The sequence below is a fragment of the Crinia signifera genome, chromosome 19 (genome assembly GCF_055691185.1).
Source record: "Crinia signifera chromosome 19, ASM5569118v1, whole genome shotgun sequence".
Classification (NCBI taxonomy): Eukaryota; Metazoa; Chordata; class Amphibia; order Anura; family Myobatrachidae; genus Crinia; species Crinia signifera.
The window spans coordinates 138,778,320-138,796,753 of record NC_139226.1 but is presented as its reverse complement, the minus strand read 5'-3'; the positions used below and the strand labels follow the sequence as shown (position 1 = coordinate 138,796,753).

Sequence of the window (18,434 nt, the reverse complement as noted above, 5' to 3'; positions counted from 1 at the left end):
TGTAGCCATAGACCTGCCTCGCTGGTCCCCGGCCTAAGCTGTGAATGTGTACGTTATGGCGGGGGAGTCTGCGATTGCTCTGGTTGGTGTCCCATTCCTGCATGGCAGTGTTACTTGCTAACATTCGCCATATTTGGCTAGAGATGCCCCCCGGACTCTTACATGTCTCTGCCAGAGGCCGCCATATTGGGGAAGAGAATGACTGCCCATAGAGCCTTATTCAGATCTGAGCTCAGTACAAATTTGTTTAAAAAATGGACAAAACCATGTGCACTGCAGGTGGGGCAGATGTAACATTTACATTTAACAGTTACATTTGGGTGGTGTGTGTTGAAACTGAAATCTAAATTGCAGTGTAAAAATAATGCAGAAGTATTTACCCTGCACAGAAACAAAATAATGCTGCGTTCTCATTGCCGCCCCTGCAAAATGCTTTTTTGCATTTTGTGAGAAAAACCCGTTAACTCGGCCGTAAACCTGTGTATTACCCAGGAAAACCCCTGCAAAAAACCTGTGTGTAATTCCCGGGGCATAACACCTGGGAATTTCACAAAGACCCTTTCACACAGAGACGCGACACGGGAAATTACTGCTCGCCCTGGCAAATACCCGGGTTTTTGCAGCAGTGAGAACGGGGTATAACTCGCACAAATCTAACTCTCTCTATGCAGGTTACATCTGCCCCACCTACAGTGCACATAGCTTTGCCCATTTTCCAAACAAATTTGTACTTGGCTCCGATCTGAATAAGGCCCATAGTTTCAGCTTTTTGTCCTGGGCTGGGTCCCATTCTAGCGCTGTCACGTGGGTGTAACTACCGCACACTAATCCAGCACAGAGGCGGTGCCTATTAATACCTGTAGTACTGACCTTAATAACGGTCATCCTGAAAGATTCCTGCAGGCCTGGTACCGGAGGTGCAAATGCTATCTGGTAATAGCGTTGGAATCTTTCATTCCCCGTATTTATATTTGGATGTACGAGTCTTGTTCTTGTGTTACCCCCTTTGTGCATGGACGTGGTTTATACCTTATTACACAAGCATTTGTTTTACCGGGAGACTCTGTAGAGCTTTAATGGGGCCTCCATGTTCTCATCCTTAGTAGTAGATTTACGCTGCTTCAGATCCTCTCTAGAGTAGCACTTAATCCATGACAGCAGCGATCTACTAGTGATGCCTGAGTGTCATGGCGGATGCCCAGTCCTTTTGGTTGGCCTGCCAGGGAGATGGGAGTGGCCCACTCCCACGTACTGGGAGTGGCCCAACATGGCCAATCGTCATTACATATAAATATAGTCCATTGGTTGCCTGTATCAATATAAAAATCTTCTACTTACATACAAAGCCATTACTATGCCATTACACCAATATAAGTCGGTGTGACTTATATCTCTTCGCCTATCTCACAATATATCCCCACCCGGCCTCTCCGCTCTGCACAAGATCTGCATCTCTCATCCACACTCATTACTCGCTCCCACTTACACTTGCAGGATTTTTGTTGGGCAGCACCCATCCTATGGATTGCCCTTCCACGTACATTAGGACTCTCCACTAGCCTCCAAACTTTTTTGCGTTCCCTGAAAACTCACCTCCTCAGGCAAGCCTATCATATACAGGAACACCCACATTTATATCTAATTGTATCCAATCAGGACTGTCCTGTAATCTGGTGGGACTGCCATGCTATGGAATCCTATCCTTATGTATCCCTCCTATTATCCCTATAGTATAAGCCTGCGAGCAGGGCCCTCCTACCTCTATATGAGATGGTTTCTGTATCCCATCAGGACTGTCCTGTAATCTGGTGAGACTGCCATGCTATGGAATCCTATCCTTATGTATCTCTCCTATTATCCCTATAGACTGTAAGCCTGTGAGCAGGGCCCTCCTACCTCTATATGAGATGGTTTCTGCATCCCATCAGGACTGTCCTGTAATCTGGTGGGACTGCCAGGCTATGGAATCCTATCCTTATGTAACCCTCCTATTATCCCTATAGACTGTAAGCCTGCGAGCAGGGCCCTCCTACCTCTATATGAGATGGTTTCTGTATCCCATCAGGACTGTGCTGTAATCTGGTGGGGCTGCCATGGCTATGGAATCCTATCCTTATGTATCCCTCCTATTATCCCTATAGACTGTAAGCCTGTGAGGAGGGCCCTCCTACCTCTATATGAGATGGTTTCTGCATCCCATCAGGACTGTCCTGTAATCTGGTAGGACTGCCATACTATGGAATCCTATCCTTATGTATCCTCCTATTATCCCTATAGACTGTAAGCCTGTGAGCAGGGCCCTCCTCCCTCTATATGAGATGGTTTCTGCATCCCATCAGGACTGTCCTGTAATCTGGTGTTACTGCCATGCTATGGAATCCTATCCTTATGTATCCCTCCTATTATCCCTATAGACTGTAAGCCTGCGAGCAGGGCCCTCCTACCTCTATATGAGATGGTTTCTGCATCCCATCAGGACTGTTCCGTAATCTGGTGGGACTGCCATGCTATGGAATCCTATCCTTATGTATCCCTCCTATTATCCCTATAGACTGTAAGCCTGTGAGCAGGGCCCTCCTACCTCTATATGAGATGGTTTCTGCATCCCATCAGGACTGTCCTGTAATCTGGTGGGACTGCCATGCTATGGAATCCTATCCTTATGTATCCTCCTATTATCCCTATAGACTGTAAGCTGGCGAGCAGGGCCCTCCTACCTCTATATGAGATGGTTTCTGCATCCCATCAGGACTGTCCTGTAATCTGGTGGGACTGCCATACTATGGAATCTTATCCTTATGTATCCCTCCTATTATCCCTATAGACTGTAAGCTTGTGAGCAGGGCTCTCCTACCTCTATATGAGATGGTTTCTGCATCCCATCAGGACTGTGCTGTAATCTGGTGGGACTGCCATGCTATGGAATTCTATCCTTATGTATCCCTCCTATTATCCCTATAGACTGTAAGCCTGTGAGCAGGGCCCTCCTACCTCTATATGAGATGGTTTCTGCATCCCATCAGGACTGTCCTGTAATCTGGTGGGACTGCCATGCTATGGAATCCTGTCCTTATGTATCCCTCCTATTATCCCTATAGTGTAAGCCTGCGAGCAGGGCCCTCCTACCTCTATATGAGATGGTTTCTGTATCCCATCAGGACTGTGCTGTAATCTGGTGGGACTGCCATGCTATGGAATTCTATCCTTATGTATCCCTCCTATTATCCCTATAGACTGTAAGCCTGTGAGCAGGGCCCTCCTACCTCTATATGAGATGGTTTTCTGCATCCCATCAGGACTGTCCTGTAATCTGGTGGGACTGCCATGCTATGGAATCCTGTCCTTATGTATCCCTCCTATTATCCCTATAGTGTAAGCCTGTGAGCAGGGCCCTCCTACCTCTATATGAGATGGTTTCTGTATCCCATCAGGACTGTCCTGTAATCTGGTGGGACGGTCATGCTATGGAATCCTATCCTTATGTATCCCTCCTATTCTCCCTATAGACTGTAAGCCTGCGAGCAGGGCCCTCCTACCTCTATATGAGATGGTTTCTGCATCCCATCAGGACTGTCCTGTAATCTGGTGGGACTGCCATGCTATGGAATCCTGTCCTTATGTATCCCTCCTATTATCCCTATAGACTGTAAGCCTGCGAGCAGGGCCCTCCTACCTCTATATGAGATGGTTTCTGCATCCCATCAGGACTGTCCTGTAATCTGGTGGGACTGCCACGCTATGGAATCCTATCCTTATGTATCCCTCCTATTATCCCTATAGACTGTAAGCCTGTGAGCAGGGCCCTCCTACCTCTATATGAGATGGTTTCTGCATCCCATCAGGACTGTCCTGTAATCTGGTAGGACTGCCATGCTATGGAATCCTATCCTTATGTATCCCTCCTATTATCCCTATAGACTGTAAGCCTGCGAGCAGGGCCCTCCTACCTCTATATGAGATGGTTTCTGTATCCCATCAGGACTGTGCTGTAATCTGGTGGGACTGCCATGCTATGGAATCCTATCCTTATGTATCCCTCCTATTATCCCTATAGATTGTAAGCCTGTGAGCAGGACCCTCCTACCTCCATGTTGGTTTGTATCTACCCAGTTTTTTTAATCACTGTTGTTTCCAATTGTGAAGCGCAATGGAATCTGCTGCGCTATATAAGAGACTGTAAATAAATAATATAGTGTTTATCCAATGCGTTGTAGAAAGTAGATTCCATAGTGGTTTTTGGCGGCTAGGGTGGTACAGGTGGACCTGCAGCCAGATATGGTGGACGGGACCCTCTCCTTCCTTGCAGACTATCCCTCCCTCCTACACTCTGTACTCTACTCCTGCCTTCAGGTGGTTGGTTGTAACATTGACTTTGAAATATCAGTTTAAATGACAAAACCATCGTTATAGATCTAAATCAATATTAAGAAGGTCAACCGTGAAATGCAGCGTTTCCTACCGTGCAATAACTACAGCAGCCTCTATGCAGAGCCCTCTGTGCCATCCGTGGCGTCATTGGTTTAGAAGAATTCTCTGTGTGACATAACACAAAATGCGCACTTGGGGCTGTAGTCGTTGCAGAGTGCCAGGCGCATGGGTGCTGTAGTCGTGCAGAGTGCCAGGCGCGTGGGTGCTGTGGTCGTTGCAGAGTGCCAGGCGCGTGGGTGCTGTGGTCGTTGCAGAGTGCCAGGCGCGTGGGTGCTGTGGTCGTTGCAGAGTGCCAGGCGCGTGGGTGCTGTGGTCGTTGCAGAGTGCCAGGCGCGTGGGTGCTGTGGTCGTTGCAGAGTGCCAGGCGCGTGGGTGCTGTGGTCGTTGCAGAGTGCCAGGCGCGTGGGTGCTGTGGTCGTTGCAGAGTGCCAGGCGCGTGGTGCTGTGGTCGTTGCAGAGTGCCAGGCGCGTGGGTGCTGTGGTCGTTGCAGAGTGCCAGGCGCGTGGGTGCTGTGGTCGTTGCAGAGTGCCAGGCGCGTGGGTGCTGTGGTCGCTGCAGAGTGCCAGGCGCGTGGGTGCTGTGGTCGCTGCAGAGTGCCAGGCGCGTGGGTGCTGTGGTCGCTGCAGAGTGCCAGGCGCGTGGGTGCTGTGGTCGTTGCAGAGTGCCAGGCGCGTGGGTGCTGTGGTCGTTGCAGAGTGCCAGGCGCGTGGGTGCTGTGGTCGTTGCAGAGTGCCAGGCGCGTGGGTGCTGTGGTCGTTGCAGAGTGCCAGGCGCGTGGGTGCTGTGGTCGTTGCAGAGTGCCAGGCGCGTGGGGGCTGTGGTCGTTGCAGAGTGCCAGGCGCGTGGGGGCTGTGGTCGTTGCAGAGTGCCAGGCGCGTGGGGGCTGTGGTCGTTGCAGAGTGCCAGGCGCGTGGGGGCTGTGGTCGTTGCAGAGTGCCAGGCGCGTGGGGGCTGTGGTCGTTGCAGAGTGCCAGGCGCGTGGGGGCTGTGGTCGTTGCAGAGTGCCAGGCGCGTGGGGGCTGTGGTCGTTGCAGAGTGCCAGGCGCGTGGGGGCTGTGGTCGTTGCAGAGTGCCAGGCGCGTGGGGGCTGTGGTCGTTGCAGAGTGCCAGGCGCGTGGGGGCTGTGGTCGTTGCAGAGTGCCAGGCGCGTGGGGCTGTGGTCGTTGCAGAGTGCCAGGCGCGTGGGGGCTGTGGTCGTTGCAGAGTGCCAGGCGCGTGGGGGCTGTGGTCGTTGCAGAGTGCCAGGCGCGTGGGGGCTGTGGTCGTTGCAGAGTGCCAGGCGCGTGGGGGCTGTGGTCGTTGCAGAGTGCCAGGCGCGTGGGGGGCTGTGGTCGTTGCAGAGTGCCAGGCGCGTGGGGGCTGTGGTCGTTGCAGAGTGCCAGGCGCGTGGGGGCTGTGGTCGTTGCAGAGTGCCAGGCGCGTGGGGGCTGTGGTCGTTGCAGAGTGCCAGGCGCGTGGGGGCTGTGGTCGTTGCAGAGTGCCAGGCGCGTGGGGGCTGTGGTCGTTGCAGAGTGCCAGGCGCGTGGGGGCTGTGGTCGTTGCAGAGTGCCAGGCGCGTGGGGGCTGTGGTCGTTGCAGAGTGCCAGGCGCGTGGGGGCTGTGGTCGTTGCAGAGTGCCAGGCGCGTGGGGGCTGTGGTCGTTGCAGAGTGCCAGGCGCGTGGGGGCTGTGGTCGTTGCAGAGTGCCAGGCGCGTGGGGGCTGTGGTCGTTGCAGAGTGCCAGGCGCGTGGGGGCTGTGGTCGTTGCAGAGTGCCAGGCGCGTGGGGGCTGTGGTCGTTGCAGAGTGCCAGGCGCGTGGGGGCTGTGGTCGTTGCAGAGTGCCAGGCGCGTGGGGGCTGTGGTCGTTGCAGAGTGCCAGGCGCGTGGGGGCTGTGGTCGTTGCAGAGTGCCAGGCGCGTGGGGGCTGTGGTCGTTGCAGAGTGCCAGGCGCGTGGGGGCTGTGGTCGTTGCAGAGTGCCAGGCGCGTGGGGGGCTGTGGTCGTTGCAGAGTGCCAGGCGCGTGGGGGCTGTGGTCGTTGCAGAGTGCCAGGCGCGTGGGGGCTGTGGTCGTTGCAGAGTGCCAGGCGCGTGGGGGGCTGTGGTCGTTGCAGAGTGCCAGGCGCGTGGGGGCTGTGGTCGTTGCAGAGTGCCAGGCGCGTGGGGGCTGTGGTCGTTGCAGAGTGCCAGGCGCGTGGGGGCTGTGGTCGTTGCAGAGTGCCAGGCGCGTGGGGGCTGTGGTCGTTGCAGAGTGCCAGGCGCGTGGGGGCTGTGGCCGTTGCAGAGCGCCAGGCACTGTAGCAGGAGCAGAGCGCCAGGCGCGTGGGTGCTGCGGCCGTTGCAGAGCGCCAGGCGCGTGGGTGCTGCGGCCGTTGCAGAGCGCCAGGCGCGTGGGTGCTGCGGCCGTTGCAGAGCGCCAGGCGCGTGGGTGCTGCGGCCGTTGCAGAGCGCCAGGCGCGTGGGTGCTGCGGCCGTTGCAGAGCGCCAGGCGCGTGGGTGCTGCGGCCGGTGCAGAGCGCCAGGCGCGTGGGTGCTGCGGCCGGTGCAGAGCGCCAGGCGCGTGGGTGCTGCGGCCGGTGCAGAGCGCCAGGCACTGTAGCAGGAGCAGAGCGCCAGGCGCGTGGGTGCTGTGGCGGTTGCAGAGCGCCAGGCGCTGTAGCGGGAGCAGAGCAGCTGCAGACACGTATTGCCTATGTTATTGTGAATATCTGTTCAGCTGGGGGAAACCTGTGCCAGACATTGATTATATGCCATCCTCCACACCCATTGTGGCTGCACTTCTACCAGCCCAATACTGCGCACCTCCAATGGTGTGTCAGGCAGTATTATTGATGTGGATAGATGCAATGTGCTGTTATTGTCATATTGAATCCCCCCCCCCCCCCCTCTCGTATTGATAACTGACATGCTGTGCTTTACCATATTAGCTTTTTGTCATAGTACAGATGCCCTTTATACACGGTCTGAGGGTCTGTGATGGGGGGGGGGGGGGGGGGGTCTATGAAGTAGTATAAAGTGTGTGTCTGTAATGTCAGAGTCCCACAGGGTTTCGTTGTATAACAGATTGCGGGTTTGCGGTGTCCGGTTGCAAATTTCTGAGAAATCGGCCAATTGCTGCTTATTATGTGATTTATAAATAACAACTCCGCCTACAAAATGGCAGCACCCAGGCAAGGTGATAGGTCACTTACTGAATTGATAGGGACTTTCAGGCTGTAGTCTATAGTGCTAGTATGTGGGGTGTAGTGTGACACAGACCTATTTCTGCTTTTGCAGTTCCTGTATGTGTGTGATTGGCCTTCCCCCCCCATTACACACGTTCCACCATCTGTGCCTCATGCCTCTACTATAGGGGAAACTATCAGCAGTGTAATGTGTGATCAGCGTCCCTATTACACACATTCCCCCGTCTGTGCCTCATGCCTCTACTATAGGGGAACACTATCAGCAGTGTAATGTGTGATCAGCCTTCCCCCCATTACACACATTCCCCGTCAGTGTTCCCCTATAGTAGAGGCATGAGGCACAGACGGGGGGGAATGTGTAATAGGGACGCTGATCACACATTACACTGCTGATAGTGCCTCATGCCTCTACTATAGGGGAAACTATCAGCAGTGTAATGTGTGATCAGCGTCCCTATTACACATTCCCCCCCGTCTGTGCCTCAATACCTCTACTATAGGTACCTTTAGATACCTGGGCCTTATAGTGTCCATCAGAACAGCTCCTCTACAGGCCTGATTCGGAACTGCGGTGGGGCACTGGTAAGGCTCAGGTGGTCTGAGACATAATGATTAAAATCAGAATTGAGTCATGCGGAAGATTAGAATAACTCTGTAGCGTTTGTCCATTGGAGTATGAATCGTCCTGTACAGGGATGTCACCAGGCACCGCAGGCTACACGAGACTGCTATGTGTTACACAGGTGTCAGACACAAGCTGCCATATGGAAAAGGAGGGATTTCTACGTATACTACATAAACCCTTATCTTGTGTTTCCACTTGAATTGCTCCAACAGGCACCATCTACTGGCCTTTGGTATGCACAACATTTGAATCCCCCTCATGGAGGTGGGGCGCATTCTTTTAATCATATTGTATGATGTGGACGTAGACTGAATGGGGTTATGTGCAAATTTCCATTAAACATAAAGATGCTGCCACAATGACGAGGCTCTCCGTGGCTGTGGTACCTTAGACCCAAGTTGCTGACACAATGACGAGGCTCTCCGTGCCTGTGGTACCTTAGGCCCAAGATGCTGCCACAATGACGAGGCTCTCCGTGCCTGTGGTACCTTAGGCCCAAGATGCTGCCACAATGACGAGGCTCTCCGTGCCTGTGGTACCTTAGGCCCAAGATGCTGCCACAATGACGAGGCTCTCCGTGCCTGTGGTACCTTAGACCCAAGTTGCTGCCACAATGACGAGGCTCTCCGTGGCTGTGGTACCTTAGACCCAAGTTGCTGCCACAATGACGAGGCTCTCCGTGCCTGTGGTACCTTAGGCCCAAGATGCTGCCACAATGACGAGGCTCTCCGTGCCTGTGGTACCTTAGGCCCAAGATGCTGCCACAATGACGAGGCTCTCCGTGCCTGTGGTACCTTAGGCCCAAGATGCTGCCACAATGACGAGGCTCTCCATGGCTGTGGTACCTTAGGCCCAAGATGCTGCCACAATGACAAGGCTCTCTCTGTGGCTGTGTTACTTTAGGCCCAAGATGCTGCCACAATGACGAGGCTCTCCGTGGCTGTGGTACCTTAGGCCCAAGTTGCTGCCACAATGACGAGGCTCTCCGTGGCTGTGGTACCTTAGGCCCAAGATGCTGCCACAATGACGAGGCTCTCCGTGGCTGTGGTACCTTAGACCCAAGTTGCTGCCACAATGACGAGGCTCTCCGTGGCTGTGGTACCTTAGACCCAAGTTGCTGCCACAATGACGAGGCTCTCCGTGGCTGTGGTTTCTTAGGCCCAAGATGCTGCCACAATGACGAGGCTCTCCATGGCCGTGGTACCTTAGGCCCAAGATGCTGCCACAATGACGAGGCTCTCGCTGTGGCTGTGTTACTTTAGGCCCATGTGTTTCCTATGACTGTAGGTTATCTCTGATCCCTCTGGGAATGGCTGGCTGGGAATTTGAAGTATCGCTATTTGGGTCTAAGAGTGGTCTTTAGTTTTAGTGTTTCCACCAGGCAAGACGCACTTTGGTTCTAGTTGACCTGATTTTGTGACCTTTCCAGACCTAGTCCCCCTATGTACGGTGCTTTCCTGTGATGGGACGAATGGACTCTGTGCTAAACCCAATCCAACCATGCTTTTGTGAGCATAATATGGCGTTTCTTGACCCTCCATTTATTTTCACTAGAACACTTGCAAAGGTTGTTAGATCTGTTGCGGCTACAGGCAGCCGGGGGAACGAAGAGCTGATGAATCACCTAGAACATGAGTATTCCCTGGAAAGACCTCTTTGGGGGTGAGAAGAGCCTTTTTGCTGATGGCCATGAGGATCTAATTCACACATTCCACCTGAAAATGTCAGGCCTGGACTAACCTGTGGGGTCTTCTCCGGTACAGGACAGCGTGAGGACCTCCTGAGAGTTGGGTTTTGGACCAGGAACAATCTGGAGTAAAAGCACTTTCATTCATCAAGGTCCCTACAGAACCGTAAAGGTTCTAAATCGATTGTCCGATATATCGGCCGATAATCGACAATAATTGGCCGATTATCGGTAAAAATCGTCCGATATATCGATCGATCGGAAATCGGACAATCTGCCAAAAATTGTTCTAGTGTGTGGGGGCCTATAGAGACGTTGGGGGGGGGGGGGGGGGTGCTAGTCAGCCATTGAGAAACCCACATTGTCCTCCAATCCGCTTTAGAGACTGTTTATAATTCCCCCACCCCCTCTTTCCAAATTACCAAATATGGCATGGGGTTGTAGAAGTAGCCGCCTAGTGCAGTGATGGCTAACAGCTGGAGTGTCAAAGGTTAGCCATCACTGGCCTAGTGGCACTTAGTTTATATGCTAGCGATGGCATTTATGATTGTAATAATAGTAATTTATAAATTGTACATGTATAAAAGTGTTACACGTGTACGCGGCTCTCCTGTGTGCACCCTGTAGTATAATCTGGGGAGGTGCTGGTATGTGTATACGTAGTATGTTACACGTGTATGCTGCTCTCCGGTGTGCACTCTGTAGTATAATCTGGTGGAGGTGCTGGTACGTGTATACATAGTGTGTTACACGTGTACGCGGCTCTCCTGTGTGCACTCTGTAGTATAATCTGGGGAGGTGCTGGTACGTGTATACATAGTGTGTTACACGTGTACGCGGCTCTCCTGTGTGCACTCTGTAGTATAATCTGGGGAGGTGCTGGTATGTGTATACGTAGTGTTACACGTGTACGCGGCTCTCCTGTGTGCACTCTGTAGTGTAATCTGGTGGAGGTGCTGGCATGTGTATACGGCTCTCCTGTGTGCACTCTGTAGTATAATCCGGATGCAGCGCGGTTTCCATGGAGATGACACGCCTGGAGGAGTGTGAGTCACACTCAGCCTCTGCAGCGGGATTCCCCTTCCTCCTGCTGTTACAGCACCTGGCTATGGAGTGTAACCTCTCTGTGACTGGGGCGGCAGGAATGAAGCTGGGGAGAGGAGCCAGGACACCCTTGCTGAGCCAGTCGGTGTCTAATAAAATGTGAGCCCAATGGCTGCCCTGCGTATTGTCCCAGTCAGGCAGCTAGTCACCGTATTGTCCCCAGGAGCTGCAGCTCTGTCCCCGGTGTCTCCGGCAAGCTTAGTGAGCGCCTCACACAGCACCGGTAACCGCCAGATCCCCTGCGCTGCATCTGCCTGAGACACACGAGTGTCACATACGTTTGTGCGTCTCAGTAATTATTGCGGCAGGGTACGGCAACCCTTCCCATGTCCGCTTCAGGGAGACGGACAGAGTTAGGGGTTCGGTAGTGTGTGCGTCTCGTGCACAAAGGGGGGTGCGGTCGCAAGAGCATCTCATGCACAGTAAAGGACGCATTTGCCAGTTCTCCATGTTACTTACTGGCAAATGCCTCCATTTCATACCCCCACTATCCACATCTAGTGTTCATTCTAGCACCCGCTATCTTTGAAAATCCATGTAGTTCCTCTTCCCTGCCTGGGGTGTCGCTGTCTGCTGTGGTGTTTCTAGCACAGATCTGGTTTGCATATCAGTGCTGATTTACAGACCACACTGTGCTAGAAGCACTACAGAAGACAGCGACACCCCAGGCAGGGAAGAGGAACTGCACGGACATGCTGGGGTACTTCAAAAAGGCATGTTATGAGGCACAGGTGTCATTCTCATGGGTATAGGTTCAGTGCATAAAATGGCCGCCATCAGTGTGTCTGAGATTGAAACACTTTAATACATTTTCTTTTAAGGTCCTTGCGTACCCCAAATGCTCCCTATATGTCTTGTTATGGAGTATATGGCTGTAATAGGGTCCTATATCATCATGGCTACAGGCCGACAACATGGCCGCCACTTCTATATCCGTTACAGCATCACTCTATATGCAGTGTGACTGAGTGAGAAGATGGGGCACAGTAATGGGGTTAGGGGTCACTACCACTGTGGCTGCGGCAGTAAAAAGGGTTAGGGGTCATTACCGCTGTAACCATGGCAGCGTGACGGATGGCACTGCATATGGCAGAATGTGCTCCCCAGATGTGTGTCCTCCTCTGTAAAATCTGTAATGTAGGATATTTCTGATGTATGAAGCGTAATATCCGCCGCTGCTTATGTTTATAATATTTGGCGGCTGATTTATGGTTCTCCGTCTCTTCATTGCAAAACAGCTGGCCCGGGCCTGGGGCGGCTTCCTGTGAGTAAGTGGGGTTATACAGAAATGATAGAACTAGTCCCAGATTACCCCATCACCATGACTGAGTGGTTACTGGCCCTGGGATTACCCCATCACCATGACTGAGCTGTTATTGGCCCCTGTCCCTGGGATTACCCCATCACCATATCTGGGAGCGGTTATGGCCCCTGTCCCTGGGATTTACCCCATCACCATGTCTGGGAGTGAATATTGGCCCCTGTCCCTGGGATTACCCCACCACCATGTCTGGGAGCGGTTCTGGCCCCTGTCCCTGGGATTACCCCACCACCATGTCTGGGAGTTGGTTATTGGGTACCTGTCCCTGGGATTACCCCACCACCATGTCTGGGAGCGGTTATTGGGCCCCTGTCCCTGGGATTACCACATCAGCATGTCTGGGAGCGGTTCTGGCCCCTGTCCCCTGGGATTACCCCACCACCAAGTCTGGGAGTGGATATTGGCCCCTGTCCCTGGGATTACCCCACCACCATGGTCTGGGAGTGGATATTGGCCCCTGTCCCTGGGATTACCCCATCACCATGTCTGGGAGTGGATATTGGCCCCTGTCCCTGGGATTACCCCATCACCATGTCTGGGAGCGGTTCTGGCCCCTGTCCCTGGGATTACCCCATCACCGTGATGGAGCCATTAATTTTCCGCTCACCATCTCAGCACTGAGATACAGACTAGACTGTGCTAGAAGCACCAGAGCAGGGAGTGACAGAATGAACACTAATATACCTGGGTGGTAGGTGTTCCTGGGCCGGAGACCCCTTGTCCTGGGGTACCCGCATTGGAGTATTTGGCAGATGTTAGAAACTGACTGAGCAATGTAACTGTTCGCTGGGAGCCATTGCCTTGTAAATAATGATTGTGATGTCACAGCGTGTTCTGGTGAATGGATGGCGTGGCTCCCAATGGCTGCCACCACCTTGGTGCCCTTATTCTGTCTGCGCAGATGATGAATGTATGACTGGAGCTGAGGGCATCTGTGTGCAATGGTCCAGGTCACAGTCATATGAGCATCTCTGGTCAGGCTGTGTGGGGCTGCTGAGGCTTATGGGAAGTGCTCTGTCACTACACGACGCCATTGGTAAATGCTGTGTTTTGTTTGCAGGGCCGGTGGGGCGGTAGCCGCAGGGCAGAATGCCACCTGGAGTTTACTGCCCAGTGGACTTCTGGGCCAAAGAGGAGAAGCAGAACATTTCAGTGGATTTCCTGCTGCCGACTGGCAATTTACCTCAACTTTCCTGTGCCATGTAACGCCAGCCTAGGGAATATCAAGAAGGTAGGACGTCCGCTGCCCTCATCATTATGTCCTAAATCCGTATACGGGTGGCTCTACCACACGCTAACAGTGGTAAGGTGCCTGTTACACACTGTGGTCACCGGCTAACACACCGTAGTAACTACCGTATATCTGGCGGCTCTACCACACGCTAACAGTGGTAAGGTGCCTGTTAACACACCGCGGTCACCGGCTAACACACCGTAGTAACTACCGTATATCTGGCTGCTCTACCACACGCTAACAGTGGTAAGGTGCCTGTTACACACTGCGGTCACCGGCTAACACACCGTAGTAACTACCGTGTATCTGGCGGCTCTACCACACGCTAACAGTGGTAAGGTGCCTGTTACCGCGGTCACCGGCTAACACACCATAGTAACTACCGTATATCTGGCGTCTCTACCACATGCTAACAGTGGTGAGGTGCCTGTTACACCACTGCGGTCACCGGCTAACACCGTAGTAACTACCGTATATCTGGCGGCTCTACCACATGCTAACAGTGGTAAGGTGCCTGTTACACACCGCGGTCACCGGCTAACACACCGTAGTAACTACCGTCTACCTGGCGGCTCTACCACACGCTAACAGTGGTAAGGTGCCTGTTACACACTGCGGTCACCGGCTAACACACCGTAGTAACTACCGTATATCTGGCGTCTCTACCACACGCTAACAGTGGTGAGGTGCCTGTTACACACTGCGGTCACCGGCTAACACCGTAGTAACTACCGTATATCTGGCGGCTCTACCACATGCTAACAGTGGTAAGGTGCCTGTTACACACCGCGGTCACCGGCTAACACACCGTAGTAACTACCGTCTACCTGGCGGCTCTACCACACGCTAACAGTGGTAAGGTGCCTGTTACACACTGCGGTCACCGGCTAACACACCGTAGTAACTACCGTATATCTGGCGTCTCTACCACACGCTAACAGTGGTGAGGTGCCTGTTACACATTGCGGTCACCGGCTAACATACCGTAGTAACTACCGTATATCTAGCGGCTCTACCACACGCTAACAGTGGTGAGGTGCCTGTTACACACTGCGGTCACCGGCTAACATACCGTAGTAACTACCGTATATCTAGCGGCTCTACCACACGCTAACAGTGGTGAGGTGCCTGTTACACACCGCGGTCACCGGCTAACACACCGTAGTAACTACCGTATATCTGGCGGCTCTACCACACGCTAACAGTTGTAAGGTGCCTGTTACACACCGCGGTCACCGTCTACACACCGTAGTAACTACCGTATATCTGGCGGCTCTACCACACACTAAAGGTGCATACCACACCATACCATTTTTTTGACCAATTTGGTTAAAAGACCTGTCCATTGAACTCAGTGTCCTGGACGAAAGATGTTGACGAAAGATATTAACGACAGACGAAAGATCTAGCTACAGTTTATAGGCTCTTTTTGAAAGATATTCAAATTGAGCTGCGCGCACAGTTGACGAACAATCTTGATGAACAACTGGCGGGTATGGGCATCATCATTCATCGTTTGTTTGTTGTCAATATCTTTTGTCAACATCTTTCAACCAGGACACTGGGTTCAATGGAAATGTCTTTCAACCAAATTGGTCAGTGTGTATGCACCTTAACAGTGGTAAGGTGCCTGTTACTGTGGTCACCGGCGAACACACCGTAGTAACTACCGTATACCTGGCGGCTCTACAACACGCTAACAGTGGTAAGGTGCCTGTTACACACTGCGGTCACCGGCTAACACACCGTAGTAACTACCGTATACCCGGCGGCTCTACCACAAGCTAACAGTGGTAAGGTGCCTGTTACTGTGGTCACCGGCTAACATACCGTAGTAACTACCGTATACCCGGCAGCGCTACCACGCGCTAACAGTGGTAAGGTGCCTGTTACACACTGCGGTCACTGGCTAACATACCGTAGTAACTACCATATACCCGGCAGCGCTACCACATGCTAACAGTGGTAAGGTGCCGGTTACACACAGATGTTGCTGGGTTCCGGTGATATATAACAGCTTCACATCCGCCAGTGGCCAGGCAGCAGCGCCCGGCTCAGTCAGTCTCCCTCATGAATGGTGCTCATCCTTGTCCGTTAGATGTTTTAAGCAGCCATATTTATCTCAGTCCTGACATTCGCCTTGTGGTTTTGTTCATGTCCTCAGTTACTATGGCAACAGGCGCAGCAGGAACCCCTCTTCCAAACACTTGGGTCCCCCAAATCCTACGTCTTCACCTGCATCAACCAGACAGCTGAGCAGCAGGAGCTGGAGGATGAGCAGAGGCGTCTGTGTGACATCCAGCCCTTCCTACCCGTCCTGCGGCTGGTGGCCAGGGAGGGCGACCGGGCCGAGAAGTCTCTTAACTCCCAGATCAGCCTGCTCATCGGCAAAGGTGAAATACGGCAGAGTGGTATATGGAGTGTGAGTGGGTACACATCCACAGTGAGTATCTAGTGAGGTTGGCGTGTGTGTTCCGCTATCCGGGAACTAGTCTCAGCCTGGCTTTGTCATGCTCAGTACTGCGGCTGAGTGTGTGTGTGTGTGTGTGTCCCGCTGTCCGGTAACTAGTCTCCGCCTGGCTCCGTCACGCTCAGTACCGCGGCTGAGTGTGTGTGTGTGTGTGTCCCGCTGTCCGGTAACTAGTCTCCGCCTGGCTCCGTCACGCTCAGTGCCGCGGCTGTGTGTGTGTCGCTGTCCGGGAACTAGTCTCCGCCTGGCTCAGTCATGCTTGGTGCCGCGTCTGTGTGTGTGTGTGTCGCTGTCCGGGAACTAGTCTCCGCCTGGCTCAGTGCCGCGGCTGTGTGTGTGTCGCTGTCCGGGAACTAGTCTCCGCCTGGCTCAGTCATGCTTGGTGCCGCGGCTGTGTGTGTGTGTCGCTGTCCGGGAACTAGTCTCCGCCTGGCTCAGCCATGCTTGTGGCCGTGGCTGTGTGTTGCTGTCCAGGAACTAGTCTCCGCCTGGCTCCGTCACGCTCAGTACCGCGGCTGAGTGTGTGTGTCCCGCTGTCCGGTAACTAGTCTCCGCCTGGCTCCGTCACGCTCAGTGCCGCGGCTGTGTGTGTGTCGCTGTCCGGGAACTAGTCTCCGCCTGGCTCAGTCATGCTTGGTGCCGCGTCTGTGTGTGTGTGTGTGTCGCTGTCCGGGAACTAGTCTTCGCCTGGCTCAGTGCCGCGGCTGTGTGTGTGTCACTGTCCGGGAACTAGTCTCCGCCTGGTTCAGTCATGCTTGGTGCCGCGGCTGTGTGTGTGTGTGTGTGTCGCTGTCTGGGAACTAGTCTCCGCCTGGCTCAGCCATGCTTGGTGCCGCGGGTGTGTGTGTGTGTCGCTGTTCGGGAACTTGTTTCCGTCTGGCTCCTTCATGCTTGGTGCCACGGCTGTGTGTGTGTCGCTGTCCAGGAACTAGTCTCCGTCTGGCTCAGTCATGCTTGGTGCCGCGGCTGTGTGTGTGTCGCTGTCCGGGGACTAATCTCCGCCTGGCTTGTCATGCTTGGTGCCATGGCTGTGCTGATAAACCTATAGATAATTTTAATTTCTGACTTTCAGGTCTCCACGAATTTGACTCTCTAAATGACCCTGAAGTGAATGATTTTCGCTGCAAAATGCGCCAGTTCTGCGAGGATACGGCCGTGCTGCGGGCGCACATGAGTTGGGAGAGCTGGATGGAGTCAAATTTTCCTCTGCAGCTGGAGCATTCCTCCAAAGTCTTCACCAAATCCCCCCAGAGCACCAAGACCCTCATGATCAACATCAAGTTCCAAAGCAGTGAGGTGAGCAGGGTCCCGCGGACTACGTTCTGTCGCATGTTCCTTCACCAACCTCGAACACAAGTGATGTCCCAAATACACACACCTGCCACCCTCTGGTTGGTATCACAGATGGCCCCATTGTAATCTGGCTAAGCCACGAGCAAGGGCATGCTGGGATGTGTATTTTAACAGCTGGGGGGCCGAAGGTTCCTCATCCTTGCTATAGAGTGTAAGCCTACGAGTTGCTCCCTCCCATCCGCTCTGTGCTGGCGACATAACAAGACATAATTATTTACCCCGTCGCTCCGCACAACGTATCCAGCCGCTGTATAATTTTAGGTTGGACGGTTTGAACTGGTGTAAAGTGCCACGAACACGTTTCATTGTGTTCTACACAACCTGGTCAAAGGGAACCTCTGGTAAAGAGACTGTTGATAAAGTTGTGCAGAGAAACGAAACGCGTTAGTGGCACTTTTTAGACGCGTGAGGAAACTTCAATACTACCCCGGCTTCAACCAGCTCCAATCCTCCACCTTCTATTGGGGAAAAGACGCCCCGGACCATCCTCCATCTGGGGTTTCAACATTTCACCGTTATCCATCCGCACATTTGTGAGGTCGCAACTGCGGCTATTGCCACCCATAAGCCTGGTTAAGGATTCCAGTGATACCCTAGATGGGTTTTTTTAAACTTTTTTTTTTTTTTTTTTTATTCTCCATGTGTCCAGTTTTCTGTGAACGTTTTAGATGTGTATATGTAATATTAAATACTATATTATATGATACCAGTTGATCCAGCAGCATCATTTAGTGATATTCTGTCTTCCTTTTGCTATTTAATCTTAGGATATGTACAATTTGTGTATTTAATGTGTGACGAGGCACATCGGGTATTTACCGGGATTTGGCAAAGATTAGGTTTATTACTTAAAAATGTGATTTATTACTATAGCCCATACTGTATCTCTGGGAGCTGACCCGGGAACCTGTGGGCTAGCCGTGTGCTTACCGCAGAAACAGTGGGCTTATAACAGAATAGCTGGGAGCTGACCCGGGAACCTGTGGGCTAGCCGTGTGCTTACCGCAGAAACAGTGGGCTTATAACAGAATAGCTGGGAGCTGACCCGGG

General features: G+C 53.0%; 1 protein-coding gene across 3 annotated transcripts in view; it reads left to right on the top strand.

Moving 5' to 3' along the window:
• Positions 1–18,434, top strand: part of PIK3CD (phosphatidylinositol-4,5-bisphosphate 3-kinase catalytic subunit delta) — a 44,807-nt gene that overhangs the window by 7,803 nt on the left and 18,570 nt on the right. The window contains exons 2-4 of one of the 3 annotated variants that reach the window (XM_083163503.1): positions 13,388–13,558; positions 15,726–15,954; positions 17,104–17,327. In XM_083163503.1, coding sequence (XP_083019629.1) covers positions 13,388–13,558; positions 15,726–15,954; positions 17,104–17,327 — 624 coding nt within the window. Of the gene's footprint in view, positions 1–13,387; positions 13,559–15,725; positions 15,955–17,103; positions 17,328–18,434 lie in introns of those variants that run through there. The other 2 variants (XR_014464121.1, XR_014464120.1) reach the window with 2 other exon arrangements.